The 15,181-nt window shown below is 48.3% G+C and overlaps 1 protein-coding gene across 1 annotated transcript in view; it reads right to left on the reverse strand.

Moving 5' to 3' along the window:
- CENPU (centromere protein U) overlaps positions 1 to 15,181 on the reverse strand; it is a gene marked incomplete at its 5' end in the record, with an annotated part of 186,207 nt that overhangs the window by 65,123 nt on the left and 105,903 nt on the right. The window contains one exon of the mRNA XM_082249264.1: positions 8,792 to 8,839. Coding sequence (XP_082105390.1) covers positions 8,792 to 8,839 — 48 coding nt within the window. The remainder of the gene's footprint in view (positions 1 to 8,791; positions 8,840 to 15,181) is intronic.

Consider the following 15,181-nt stretch of genomic DNA (forward strand, 5'->3'; position numbering starts at 1 on the left):
GATTTTACAAAAATTCAGTTTTCTCTTACGTCCTCCGACAGTCGCCGCCCCCTTCCAAGTCCTCACCAATGGGACGTCCCAAAGCAGTGTAGACATGAGGGGTGGGAGACGCAACCGTAGAAAGGCAACGCAGTACCCACATCAGAGAAAGGAACCTTACCACAGTAAGAGAACCAACTGGGCAACAGGAAAACGTGCTCAACAGGAGCAACAACCCAGGAAAGTAACCCAGGGGTAAAACACCCCAATAACCAAGGGCCCACAAAAACAAGGGTCCCTAAGAAACTGCCGCAAGCGGCCAAAGGAGGCATCAGCCGATGCCTGAACATCCACCTTATAGAATTTTGAGAAGGTGTGAACGGACGACCAAGTCGCCCCCTTCCACACCTGGGCCACAGAAGCCTGATGACGGTAAGCCCAAGACGTGCTCAAAGACCTGGTAGAGTGCGCCTTCACAGGGAAGGGAGGAACCTTCCCCTTCAAAGCATATGCTTGTTCAATGATCTGTCTGATCCATTTGGCGATGGTCGCAGCCGACGCCGCCATGCCCTTCCAAGGTCCCTCAGGAAGGACAAAGAGGGAATCCGACTTGCGAAAAGATTTAGTGGACGACAGGTAAACCCTGATCGCCCGGACAACATCCAAGGAATGTAAGGCAACCTCTTTCGGATGCATAGGCTTCGCGCACAGCGAAGGCAAGACAATGTCTTCATTTAGGTGAAATTCCGAGATCCGTTTCGGAAGAAAAGATGGGTTAGGCTGCAGGACCACCTTATCCTTGTGGACCACCAGGTAGGGAGAGTTGCAGGACAAAGCCGCCAGCTCCGACACCCTTCGAGCCGAAGTGATCGCCACCAAGAAGGCAACCTTCTTGGATAACAGACAACAAAATCTCCCTGATCTTTTCAAAGGGAGCCTGTTGCAACACGGACAGAACCAAGTTCAAGTCCCATGGAGGTAAAGGTTCCCTCCTAGGAGGGGCCAAATGTCGCACCCCCTGAACAAAGGTGCTAACCAATGAATTAAGACGCCACAGGGGGTTGAAAGAGAACAGCCAGCGCAGAAATCTGACCCTTAATCGTGGCCAACGCCAAACTCTGGTCCACTCCCGTTTGAAGGAAAGCCAACACTCTCGACACCGAGTATGAGCGAGGGGAATACCCCCTGGACTCACACCAGGCAAAATACGCTTTCTAAGTACGGTAGTAAATCTTCCCCGAAGAGGCTTTTCTAGCCTTGATCAAAGTGGAAATGACCTCAGGGGAGAGACCCCTATCCTTCAGGACCTGGCTTTCAACAGCCAGGCCGTTAAAGCCAGCGACTGTAAAGCAGGATGGAATATCGGCCCTTGAGACAGGAGGTCTTCTCGAAGCGGCAGACGCCACGGAGCGTCGACTGCCAGATTTACGAGGTCTGCGTACCAAGACCGGCGAGGCCAGTCCGGTGCCACCAGAATCACTGTGTGCGTTTCCGAGGCTAACCTGCGAAGAAGCATGGACAGTAGTTGAATCGGTGGAAAGGCATACATCAGACGATACTGATGCCAGGGCGCCACTAACGCGTCTGAGGCGTCTGCCCGAGGGTCGCGCATCCTTGCCACGAACCTTCCCACCTTGTTGTTCAGACGAGACGCGAACAGGTCCACATCCGGGGAACCCCACTTCGCGCACAACATCTGGAAGACATCCGGGTGAAGGGACCATTCTCCCTGGTCCAGGGTCTGGCGACTCAGATAATCCGCCTGCCAGTTCTCCACCCCCGGAATGTGAACTGCCGTTATCGCCGGGACGTGCGTCTCGGCCCAAGACAGAATGTCGGCTACTTCCCGAGCTGCTTGGGCACTCCTGGTGCCCCCTTGGTGGTTGATGTAGGCCACCGCGGTGGCATTGTCCGTCTGAACCTGAACTGGACGGCCCCGAAGTCGGTCCGTCCATCTCAGAAGGAAAAGCTTTATCGCCCTCAATTCCAGAATGTTGATCGGAAGGGAGGACTCCTCCCCCGACCAAGTTCCCTGGGCGGACAGAACGCCCAGAACACCACCCCAGCCCGACAGGCTGGCATCCGTGGTGAGCACCGTCCATGATAATGGACGAAAAGACTTGCCCCCCGACACCGCCGGGGACTGGAGCCACCACAGAAGATCCCTTCTGGTGCTGTGGCTCAACGAGATCCGCAGATCCAGGGATTGCGGCCGCCCGTCCCACTCGGCAAGAATCTCCGCTTGGAGACCCCGCGTGTGAAACTGGGCAAAGGGGATCGCCTCGAAAGACGAGACCATTAAACCTAGACATCTCATGCATGTCCGGAGAGACGAGTGCCGGTTGTCCCTGAGGGACCTGACCTCGTCCTGAAGAGTCCGAAGCTTGTCCTCCGGCAGGAAGACCTTCGCTTGGACAGAGTCCAGAAACATTCCCAGGTAGGGGAGACGAACCGAAGGACACAGAGTCGACTTCGGAACGTTTATAGTCCAACCGAACTCCTGCAGTGTCCGTACCGTGGTGGACAGGTCGGTCACCAGGCTCTGACTGGCGTTTGACCTTATCAGGATATCGTCCAGATACCCCAAGACAGCAATGCCCTGTGCTTGCAACAGGGCCAGAACCGGCGCCAGCACTTTGGTAAAAACCCGCAGAGCCGAAGCGAGACCGAAAGGTAACGCCACGAATTGGTAGTGATCCTCCGCAATGGCGAATCGAAGGTACCTCTGGTGACCCTCGAAAATGGGGATGTGTAGGTACGCATCCTTCAGATCGATGGAGGCCATGAATTCCCCCGGACTCAGGGCAGCCACCACTGAGCGCAGGGATTCCATGCGGAACTTGCGAACCCGCACAAAGCGGTTCAGAGCCTTCAAGTCCAGAATCGGACGCACCTTGCCCTCCTTTCTGGGCACAGTGAACAGATTGGAGTGAAACCCCCGAAATCTGTCCCGATGAGGCACCGGGACCACCACCCCCTGGGCCCGCAGGTCCCGCACCGCCAGGTGCAGATCCTGCAAGCGCTCCGGAGACAGCTGAAGATTTGAGGGAAAAAATCTGCCTGCCGGCCGAGAGAGAAATTCGATCTTGTAACCACATCGAACGATTTTCTGAACCCATCTGTCCCGAATGCGGGCCAGCCAAGGTTGTAGGAAACCGCGCAGACGTCCCCCCACCCCAGAAACGGGTGAGGGCGCCCCTTCAGGCGGAAGTGGTATGGGAAGTTGAACCGGACTGGCCCGACTTCTGCTTCCCCGCCCACGGCTTCTTCTGGGAGCCTTGGCCTTTGAAGGGCTTGCCCTTGGACTGTGACCGAAAGGCACGAAAGGACCCCTGAGAGGGCCTAGACGAGGAATTCCGTTTACCACGGAAAGACTTATGCTTGTGAGACTGGGGCAGGAGAGTACTCTTGCCCCCCGTAACCCCTTTTATCAGGGTATCCAAAGCCTCGCCAAAAAGGCGAGATCCCGCGTAGGGAAAATCCGCCAGTGTCTTGCGAGAAGATTGGTCGACCGACCAATTCTTCAGCCAAATCAGGCGACGATTCAGTATCGCCACACTGGACAGGCATGCAGCCAAGGTAGCTAAATTCAAGTCCGCATCGCACAAGTACATGACACCCTGATGGATCTGGTCCACCATAGCCAACGTGGTAGGTGAAGCTGAATCAGCCACCAAGGTGCGCCTGAGCATCTTTGTCCAATCAGCAACAGCCTGTGCCGCCATAGTGGAAGCAAAAATAGGCTTCAGCATAGAACCAGCCACCATATAGGCATGACGGGCAAGAGACTCTATTCTCCTGTCCGTAGGATCCCGGAAAACCGGGGTATCCTCAGAAGGCCACACACCAACGCTCGTCGGTGGAAGGCGCAAACGGATAAAGCAGTTTAAACTTATTCGGCACAGTAAAGGGCTTCTTTAAATTGCGCCACTGTTCATTAACCGTATGGTGAAATTCAGCAGGGCAGGGAAAAACCTGCGCTGATTTGCGAGCCCTCTGTGTCCCAAAAGAGGACACCCTAGCAGGAGGAGTAGGCTCATCCTCCAGGTGCAAGGTATCCTTTATGGAAGCAATCAGCTCATTCATGAGTGCAAGCTCTTCAGGCGAGCCAGGGGGAGAAACATCAACCCCCTCCACCTCAGCCTCCCCCTCGGACCCCAGAAGGTCCAAAGATGAGCGGGACCCCGAGAAGGGTACGCCAGCCACAGCAGCCACATCGCCCTCTGAATCAGAGGAAACGGACACCCTGGCCCTTTTTGCGGATCGTTCAGCCATCAGCATCTGCACCTGAGACACTAAGGAAGCCACTACAGCGGTCAGATCGGCCCCCTCGGGGGGTGCAGCAGCCCCCTGGTCCCCCACCAGGGCGGGGGTAAACTTTCTATCCTGAGAATCCATGCCTCAGTACAGAAAAGTAATAAAGGTACTGGCCCTTTAATACCACGGTGAGCGCAGCCCACCGCACACTGCTGTATGCACTGACCCCGCAGGGATAGATAGCACTGAGCAAGGAATGACAGGACAAGAAGGGAAAAACCTGGAGAGAGCACACCAGACTGCTGCCACCGATCGCTGTTCCCAGAGAAAGAGGAAGTGATGCAATGCTGGCTGACTGATATAGCCTATGAAGGCTCCGGCAAAATGGCCGCTCGGCTGGGGGAGAAGGGGGGTACTACACAGCCACAGACTGACACCCACACAGAAGGTCCCCACACAGAAGGTGCTTACCGTACCAGATGGCGTGGGGAGCCGTCTCCAGCGACAAACCGCTATCAAGGCAGACAGGGAGTGCCGCAGCCAGGACGCTTGTGGACCGCAGTCATGGCGTCCAGTGAGGTAGCCACCTCACAGGCAGCATCCCTGCAGCGAACAGGGATGGGTTGTTCAATGTGCCAGGGTAAAACCTAAGCTGAATGCTCGATGGCAGGCTGGGGATCCATCTGGCTCTCAGCCCTGGGATCCAGGGCAGCCAGTCCGAGACCCAGCTCCGCATGACGATTCTTCATTTGAAGATCCCTAAACTAAGGCTGACAAAATAACAGCTAGTAAGGAAAAGAGAAAAATACTTGAAATAAAATCAAATAAAGGGTAGAAGGCTGAGACTGAGCCCCAGCACAGGAAAGCCAGCTACTCCTAAGCTAGGCAAGATCAAACTGAGTTGGGAATGCTGGTGCAGGGAGGTATTGACTGAGGGGACAGCCCCTAGGGGTGTGTCTATGCTAAAAGCTTTTGTATTAACAATTCTTGTTGCCTAGCTACTCCTACAGAGCAAAGGTCAATACCCATTGGTGAGGACTTGGAAGGGGGCGGCGACTGTCGGAGGACGTAAGAGAAACAGTATTTTTTACGGTTATAAAACATTCCCAATAAAAAAAAACGGTCACTTTTGAGGGGACCAGCGACACTAATACAGTAATCAGTACTAAAAATATGCACGGTTACTGTACTGACACTGACAGGGAAGGGGTTCAACACCAGGGGCGATTAAAGGGTTATGTGTGTTCCTAGGGGATGCTTTCTGTGTGGGGGATCGACTCACTGGATGAACACAAAAACCTGTGTTCCTAATTATGAGGAACACAGGATCCCTGTGTTCCATCTCTGACAGAACAGCTGTCTGCCTTGTTTACATCGGCAGACTGCCGTTCTGTCTCCATAGGGAGCGATCGTGGGTGGCCGGCGGACATTGCTGTTCGCCCCCACTATCTGTTGCACGAAGCGACATACATGTACGTCGGTTCGCATAATAAAGCCTACCTGCCACAGTAAAACTACGATGGCTGGTCGGCAAGTGGTTAAAGTGTCATTAAACCCAAACGATGAAAAACTCATTACATGCTATAAAACAGAGGGTTCAAATGAACAAAACCACTAGAGCACAGGTGTCAAACACGCGGCCCCCCAGGCCATTTCATGTGGCCCTCGCACCTCTCCTGTAGCTGCGGCACTCCCCATTGTCTCTATTGTCTCTGCACCTACCTTGTCTCTGTAGTCGGCAGTAGAGCGGTCAGAACTCCTTTGCCAGATCCTGCACTCTTCTGTGCAGCTGCAGAAAGGCTTGTCTTTGCCCCCCCCCCTTCTCAGCAGTCCACAGCAGAGAGGAGGGCAGAACTCCTCCTACAGATCCTGCACCTTTCTGTGCAGCCGCAACACCACCTTGCCTTTGCCTCCCTTGGTCTCAGCATTCAGCAGACTCTGGAAGCTGACTCCAGTCCTGCCCTGGTTCTCCTCCAGACCCTGCACTTCTTCCCAGATCCACCCGCATTTTCTTCCTGGCAGCAGCACAAGGTAAGCGGGTGCCATTGTGATGTAAGGAAGGGTGGGTGACTCTTGACTTCTGATGGGGGGGGGGGGGTTCTTGACAGCTCATCTAAGGTTGTAAGGGGGTGTGGGGTGCTCTGGACATCTAATCCTACAGCTATAACCGATCCTTTGAGGGCATCCATAATGCTGATGCAACCCACAATGAAATAGAGTTGACACCCCTGCACTAAAGCATTTTTTTGGTGTAGAGTGAAATATACCTGGTTGATTCTGCCTTCAGCTGTCCCTTCAATCTTCTCTGTGTCCCCCACTGCAGGTTGAGATTGCGTAGACCAGCTGGTGTCCTCGACGGAGCATTCTCAAAATTTCAGTTCCCTTCTAAGCTCCTAATTCCCTCCTTTTTGTTATCTGTACAGCTCATGTGACTATTAAGTCACACATGTGAGCATATACACAGTAGTAAATTACACTTCTCTTCCTGCCTCCTTCTCTGTGTCCTCCTATTTCTAAACACTATGGGGTGGGATATAGTAAGCTGAAATAAAGCAGTATTAACATTATCAATATGGAATAGATAAGACCCATAAAGTTAAAAAAAAAACCTTGGATGCAAATGCCTTTTAAGTGAAAGCTAGTGTCAATCATCTCCGACTGCCTACACCATATTCATGCACAAAAAATACACATTTGATGTTCAATAATGATTTACTGGCAGCTGTAATGCATTTTTAAAAAAAAAATTATAATCTAATTTGAATTGCACTTCTGAAACTTTTTTTTTTTTTAGTCATGTGACTGGCACACCACCAATCAGGACTGGCCAGACACAGTCTCGTACTATAGAGAGCATATATCAGCAGAGGAATAGAAGCCCTTCCCACAGATCTTTTGCTGCAGATGCCAAAGAAAAGGGAAAGATCATGTGACCACACAACAGTGCTGCAGGAATAAGGTACTAAGAGGATTTAAAAACAAAAACAAAATACAGTGCCATGATTTATGAAGTCTGTCAATTACCATGACAAATAAAGTACGGCAATTAACATTTCTCTGTTTAGTATCACTGTAAGATGGGTCTACAATTCTGACAAAATAAGGGGTCTTTTCCTTCCTTAGCAATTACCATTATATTTGCCCTGAGAGGTTGTTTTTTTTTGACAGGGCGGAGGTGGGAGGTGAACAAGGACCCAGATCCTACCGCATTATATGTTTTTATAAAGTAGTAAAGGAGCAAACGTTTTGCAGTGCAGAAAAGTATAAAACTATCAAGGCCTAGGGCCTTGCCCGCTTGCATCTGCGACAGTGCTCCTACTAATTCCTTCTCCGTAAATCAGACAATCTAAGTCAGAAAGAGCTGTGGTGGGAAGATGGGGCATGACCACATCTTCAAGATATTTGTTAAAGTAGAACTATAGGAAAAACTTTTTTTCCCACTTTGGCTAGAGCAAGTAAGGGATATAACCCCTGTCCGATTTATTTTCATCATATGTGCCCCATTGGGGAGATTTCACTTTACTTCCTGTACCATACATAAACAGGAAGTGAGAGGAAATTCCTGTAAATCAAGGCAAATCCTTGGGGACCCCAAAGCCACCAGAACTAGTGTCCCTATTGGAAGATTCCCCTCCATTACTTTTTCGGAACAACCCAAAAATGTTTACTTTTTTTTTTACTTTCACTTTAAATAATGGTAAACAGGACAAATAGAGATAGTTAAATCTCATTAACGGGGGGGGGGGTTCACAGACAGAAATAAAAACTGACCATTTAACCCCTTCAGAACTTCACATATGGACTTTATCTATTAGACTCTTCAGTGTGTTTTTGATTAATGCCAAGAGGATTCTAGAGACTCACCCTTTGCTGTCTTCTTCGCAATATATGTGCTTTATCTACCCAAGCTTTTAAGTTTGCCTCTTATGAGTGTTTCTTTTATTAATATTGAAGCATAATCAGAAAATTCAATACTTGGCTTTTGCTAAATAATTTATCATTATTTCTTCTTTTATTTATGTTTGCAATTTAAGCCCTTTATATTAACGAGAATCAAGACATATCTCTAATTATCGTATCAACTGTGTCCCAATTTTTCACTTTTATTCACAATGTTTTAAGACACAATTATTAATTCACTTTTATTATATTAATTGTGCACTTCTGTCACTTTACATAATTTATCAATTTCTAGTCACCTTCTTACAACTAGCAATTTTAACACCTATGCACCTTTATATTTAATTTGATCCACTATTTACCACATATGTTGAACGTTCCATCTGTGATTGTATCAGAGATCCAGCACAATATTTTTGAATAGCGCAGCACCATTTCTTCCTTTATCTATCTGCTGAATTTGACATTAGAAATTTGTCAATTTTGGTGTTTGCGGCTGTTCGTTTGAGATTAATCAGTGGAGTGTGATGGGGGGTACCTACGCACTGATTTTATAAAAAAACTGACAAGTGTTTTAATCCCCCTGCACTCTGTCCAAAACAAGTTTTGCATTTAGTTTTAGTTATATTTTATAAAGTCTCAAACAAAAACTTACCTTTGCATTTTTTCTTTTCATATCTTTAAGCATTCGCACATTTGTTATCTAAAAAAAACAAGCTTAAGGTCGTTAATACAGATATTGCTCTACTAATGAAGTCTTTAATCTAAAGACAAATAATTATTGCATTGTATAAAGGGTGACATGAACTTATAAATAGTAAGTCTTTACTTCTTGGCTAAAAGCAGCCCATTGTCACTAGTGACCAGGAAGCTGTGAAATCAATCCTGCTGATCTCATGGTCACCATTAAAATGTTCAAGTCCTTAACTGATGCCTTGTCTATTTGAGAGATGCAGTTTAACCCTGGATTGGTAACACTAGCCACACAGAGACCCTCAGGAACTATGGAAAACCTCTGTACATATACACACTGAGCAAGGTTTCTGTTAACTCTCTGTCCTGTAGATACAACAGGTAGTAAGAGAAGAACACTCCAAATGGATGGGAAATTTCAGACAGGTATCAATGAAACAGGTGTCTTTCATGGAAGATACCCTTCCAATCCGCTTTTGGCGACAACTCAAATTTTTTGGATTTCCCTAGTATTCTGTCCAGATAACCTCATAAGGGTTTTAATTTCTTAGCAAAGTGGGAGATGTTTTCAGAGATGCCCTCTTTGAACTCAGGCAGGAGTACACTCCCCAACAGTAGTGCTTGGGCTTGATCTCATCAGATTCTCCCCACTACCATCATTGTAGTGCTTGGTGCTAATTCAGTATCTAGATCCTACAAAAATTGTTTAAAATTTCCTAGCATTGTTAATCTTTTACGCATTTGCAATGAACCTATGGAAACGAATAATATATATGATTTAGATCTCAACATAGGAACAAACACACACATTTAATTTGATTTAAAGGCAGAAGGTGTTTTACCTTTGCACCTATGCATTCTCTGCATTAAGGTAAAAAACCCTCTGGGTGCAGTTTCCCCCCCAGACCCCCTTATACTTTCCTGAGCCTGATGTTGATCCAGTGCTGTGCACTCTCTCCTCATTGGCTCAGAGGCAGCAGCGCAAGCCATTGGCTTCTGCTGCTGTCAATCACAGCCAGTGATGGGGGGGGGGGCGCGAGCCTTACACAAAGCGCAGCTCGGGGATAAGCCTACATAAGTGCAAGCAAGCTACTTGCTATGGGGGCACCCAGCAGGTGGGAAAGAGCCAGGAGCATCGGTGGGGGAACCATGAAGAGGAGGATCGGGACTGCTCTGTGCAAAACCATTAAGGTATAACATGTTTGTTATTATTTTATTTACCTTTACAATCACTTTAAATGAATGAAAAGTAACATTTTATTACCTATTAACAGACAATCAGTTACAGGAAATGGCACCAATATGCTGGATGTATTCGTAGCTATCTCCACTAGCACAAGATAAACTGTCTCTCTGTGGAAAAATCACCTTTTCTGTATATAAAATGAGAGATAGGAATTGCACTACAGATCGACCGATTATCTGCAAAGCCGATATATAGAGGGCCGATATGCACTTTCCCCGATATATCGGAATCGGCCACCAAGGTGACCGATATTGCCGATATTTTGGGAAAGTGCTTGTACCGGAGTGATTCCTGCAGCTAGAGGCATCACCCCGGAACCGGCGTCCATAGCTGACGATCGGCTGTCTTGTAATGACAACCGATGTGGAGAAGCCGCTCGGCTGTCATAGAAACATAGAATGTGTCGGCAGATAAGAACCATTTGGCCCATCTAGTCTGCCCAATATATCTGAATCCTATGAATAGTCCCTGGCCCTATCTTATATGAAGGATAGCCTTATGCCTATCCCATGCATGCTTAAACTCCTTCACTGTATTTGCAGCTACCACTTCTGCAGGAAGGTTATTCCATGCATCCACTACTCTCTCAGTAAAGTAATACTTCCTCATATTCCTCATGACAAGGAGCGGGAGGGGACGCTCCCCCCCCGCCTTCCGCGGCTGTCCCGGGTCTCCCGCCCCACCGGGAGACCAGAGCAACCAGCCTGCACGGCCACCGAAGATCCGATCATAGCCGCATTCGGTACTGTCTGACGGCAGATTAAAAAAAATGACAGCATTCAAAACTGCCAAACTTGGCGTTTTGAATACTTTTAAGTGCAGAGGAGGGGTTTGGGGTCTTTTAGACCCCCAGATCCCTCCACAAGAGTATTTGTCAAATAAAAAAAATATATTTTTTTTTTTACGAAAATATCAGGCGACACCGATATGCATTGGCCAAAATATCAGTATAGGCAACGAAAAACCGATATCGGTCGATCACTAAATTGCACCACCCATAAAAGTTTGATATCAAAAAGCAATTTATTACACTCCAGTTTTATTCTCTCCACCCGCCTGCACGCTGACATGTTTCCAGTGCTTCCAACACTTTCCCATGGGGATCAAGGAATAAAGAGCTGTCATATTAAATGTCAACCATTTATAATGTTTCTGCCACATTTTATTGTCCATTTTCTGGAGAATATGTTTGCCCGGACCACATACACGACATGCAAGTCAATTTCCTTCAGATGTTTGGTTAAAATATTTTTCATTAGGTTATGTATTGATTTTAGTTACGTGATTGAAAATGAAAGTCTAATTAAAGCTGGAGAAACATACTGTATGTACCCACCAATCTCTAGTTTCCTTGACTTTACAACTAAGCCTGGTGTTTGTGAAACAAATGAGAGTGCAAGAGAAGAGGGTTGTTTGTCTAGGATTGAAACTGGATTGCAATAACTGGATTTTTGTCTTACTGTAAAATCCTTTTATCTGATGTTCATTGACGGACACAGCTCCATGTCTTCTTTAACCCTTGGGTTATGCGGCTCTTCATAGGAGTAGGACTAGGCGGAAACAAACTTGTCTACGCCCCTAGGGCAGTCCTAGGGGGTATACTTCCCACTTCCTGCTATAGTACTTCAGTTTGTAACAAGCAGTGTCAGAAGAATACATAACCCAACTCAGAGGGGTGGGTGCTTTGTGCGTCAATGAACATCAGAGAAAAGGATTTTATGGTAAGACAAAAATCCAGTTTTCGCTTTCCTTCATTGACAGACACAGCTCCATATCTTCTTTGACCCTTGGGATGTTCCAAAGCAGTGTCAACATGAAGGGTGAGAAAAACACAGCAATACACAGAATTCCCAAAAAAGGGCTAAACATAGCCAACCAGGTAAACTAGGAGCTCAACCAGGAACAACTGGAACTCACCAACCAAAAAAGAATACACCTTCAAGAGGCAGCAGCCTGCAAAACTTTGCAGCCGAACGCAGATGCGAGTAAATCCACTTTGTAAAACTTGGTGAATGTATGCACAGATGACCATGTGGCCACCTTGCACACCTGAACCACTGACGCCTGATGACGAAAGGCCCAGGAGGCACTGAGCGCCATTGTAGAATACGCCTTAACAGGGAGAGGAGGATACCAACCCTTAAACCCTTATTGGAATACGTCCTGCACCACCGTCTGCTTGATACATCTGGAAATGATCGCAGCAGATGCAGCCTGCCCCTTGAGAGATCCATCCGTAAGGACAAACAAGGAATCCTATTTTCGAATAGACTCAGTCGCTGCCAGGTACACCCTGATTGCCCAAACCACATCCAGGGAATGCAAAGCAATCTCTTTTGGATGTTTCAGCTTAGGGCGCAAGGAAGGCAACACGTCTTCATTCAAGTGGAAACCCGAGATGACCTTAGGAAGAAACGACTGACAGGGACGTAGCAGTACTTTGTCCCTGTGAACCACCAGGTAAGGAGACCGACCGGACAACACAGCCAGCTCCGACACCCTGCGAGCAGAAGTAATAGTTACCAAAAAGCTACATTCTGTGACAGAGGAAGTTCACTAAAATTTTCAAAAGATGGTTTTTGAAAAACCGACAGTACCAAATTGAGGTCCCACGGAGGCACCAGAGACCTTACCGGAGGCAAACCCTCTGGACGAAAGTGTGAACCAAAGAAGTTGCAGCCAACGGCCGTTCCTACCAAGATGGGCGAGGCCAGTCTGGAGCCACAATAATGACTGGAATCCCTTCTGCCTCAATTCTACACAGAAGCCTTGGCAGAAGCTGTAGTGGCGGAAAAGCAAAAGTCAGACAATACTGACCCCAAGGGACCACCAGAGGGTCTGCGGCGTCGGTCAAAGGATCCCGAGATCTTGCCACAAACCTCTGAACCTTCCAGTTGAGATGAGAGGCCACAGGTCCACATCGAGAGTCCCCCACCGGTGATACAGTTGTTGAAACACTTCCGGGTGAAGAGACCATTCACCCGGACTTAGGGCCTGCCGACTGAGGTAGTCCGCCTATCAATTTTCCACCCCTGGAATGTGCACAGCAGAGAGGGCTGGAACATATCGTTCTGCACACCTTAGAATGCTGGCTACTTCTCTGGCCGCTAGGGGACTTTTGGTGCCCCCTTAAAGAATGACATCTGCCACAGCCATGGCATTGTCCGACTGAATTCTTACTGGACACCCCTACAGACAATTAGTCCACAGGGACAGGCACAGTCTGATTGCCCCAATCTCCAGGGTTTTGATCGGCAGACCAGACTCCTCCCAAGTCCAAACTCCTTGAGCCGAATCTGTGTTCAAGACACCTTCCCAAACGGACAGGCTGGCGTCCGTGGTAACTACTATCCAGTACAGGGGAGAAAGGACTTCCCTTGTCGAAGCGTCGGGGAACGGAGCCACCAAAGCAAGGATCCCCTCGCACCCTGGCTCAACAGGATCAGATTTTCAAAAAGATTGAGGATTCTTGTCCCATTTAGCAAGAATCTCCTTTTGCAGAGGCCTGGTATGGAACTGAGCAAATCGTACCACCTCAATGGAAACCATCAAGCCCAGCACTTGCATGCATGTCCTGAGAGACTACCAACGGTTGGACAACAGGAGCCGAATCGCATGCTGCAACTTCAGTAGTTTAGTCTCCAGAAGAAACACCCTGGCTGAGGCTGAATCCAGAGTCAGGCCCAGGTAATCCAGCTTGTTGGACGGAGTCAGAGCTGATGTCTGAAAATTCAGTGTCCAGCCGAACTCTTGCAGAGTTTGCACAGTGATGTCCAGATTGTCTTTTAAGACAGACGGAGACTCTGCTCACAGAAGGAGATTTTCCAGGTACCCCAGTACTGCGATCCCCCTCTGCTTGAGCAAGGCTAACACCAGGGACAGCACTTTTGTGAACACCTGAGTAGCTGAGGCGAGGCCAAAGGGTAAAGCCACAAATTGATAATGTTCCTCTCCCACGGCAAAGCAAAGAAAACGCTGGTGCCATATATATATATATCGGGATATTAAAGTAAGCATCCTTAAAAATGAGAGGGGCCAGAAAACCCCCTTGATTAAGGGATGCCACCACCGTGCAAATGGACTCCATCCGAAATTTCTGAACCTGTACAAAGCGATTCAGGGCCTTGAGATCCAAGGTTGGACGGACCTTGCCTTCCTTCCTGGGAACAGTAAACAGATTTGAATAAAATCCCTGAAAACGTTCCAACTCTGGAACCGGAACAATTACTCCCTGTGATAGCAGATTCTGCACCGCCCCATAAAGGCCCTGCAGCCGATCCGGGGACAGACACAAGTCAGAAGGAACGAACCTTGCCAACACATGACATCACTTCTGAAGTAGAATTTTGTTGGGCGAGAAAATTAGTGTGCAGTCTAGGCACATTCCAACCAACAAAACACAACTCTGGACAAAAGACGGACGATCGGTCGGCCGATAATCGTTGCGTGTGTACGGGGCTTAAGACAGACACAAAAAATGGTTTCAAAATGGAACCCGCCAGCACAAGAAGATGGCGGGAAAGGGATTCCACCTACCTGTCCACTGGATCCGTAAAAAACGGGGAATCCTCCCCAGGCACAAGGGTAGATTTGTTTAATCTGGAAACAGGATGGTCTACCTTAGGCAGCACCATTCAACGCATGGAGACCTTTTCAGCAAAAGGGTACAAGCGTTTTGGCACTACTAACACGTGCTTAACGCGCCGCCATTGGTCATTCACAATATCGTGAAAAGTGTCGGGACAAGGGATAACCCTGACAGCTTTTGGAGACTTCTGAGAGCCAAAAGCCACCAGCGTCCCTGCTGGCGTGGGCTCACCAGCCAATTTTAAAGTATCCCGTACTGAAATAATCAGGGCTTCTACTAATGCGTGTTTCCGCGCTGCAGCTGAAGAGGACAGATCCTCTTCACCATCTGACTGCGAGGACAGTGACCCCTCAGGTAGGAGGTGTCTGGGGTGACCCCATCAGCCTCTGAATCAAAGGACACCTCCATAGATGGAGAAGGCAGCAGCCATTTTCGGCTAGCAACCTTTTTCATGCCTAAATCAACTTTAGTCGCCAGGCTTTCCGGGGCTGCTGAAATCGCGGCCAGCGACTGCGATC

Source organism: Pelophylax lessonae (genome assembly GCF_965119305.1).
Source record: "Pelophylax lessonae genome assembly, chromosome: 1".
In the NCBI taxonomy this organism is placed as follows: Eukaryota; Metazoa; Chordata; class Amphibia; order Anura; family Ranidae; genus Pelophylax; species Pelophylax lessonae.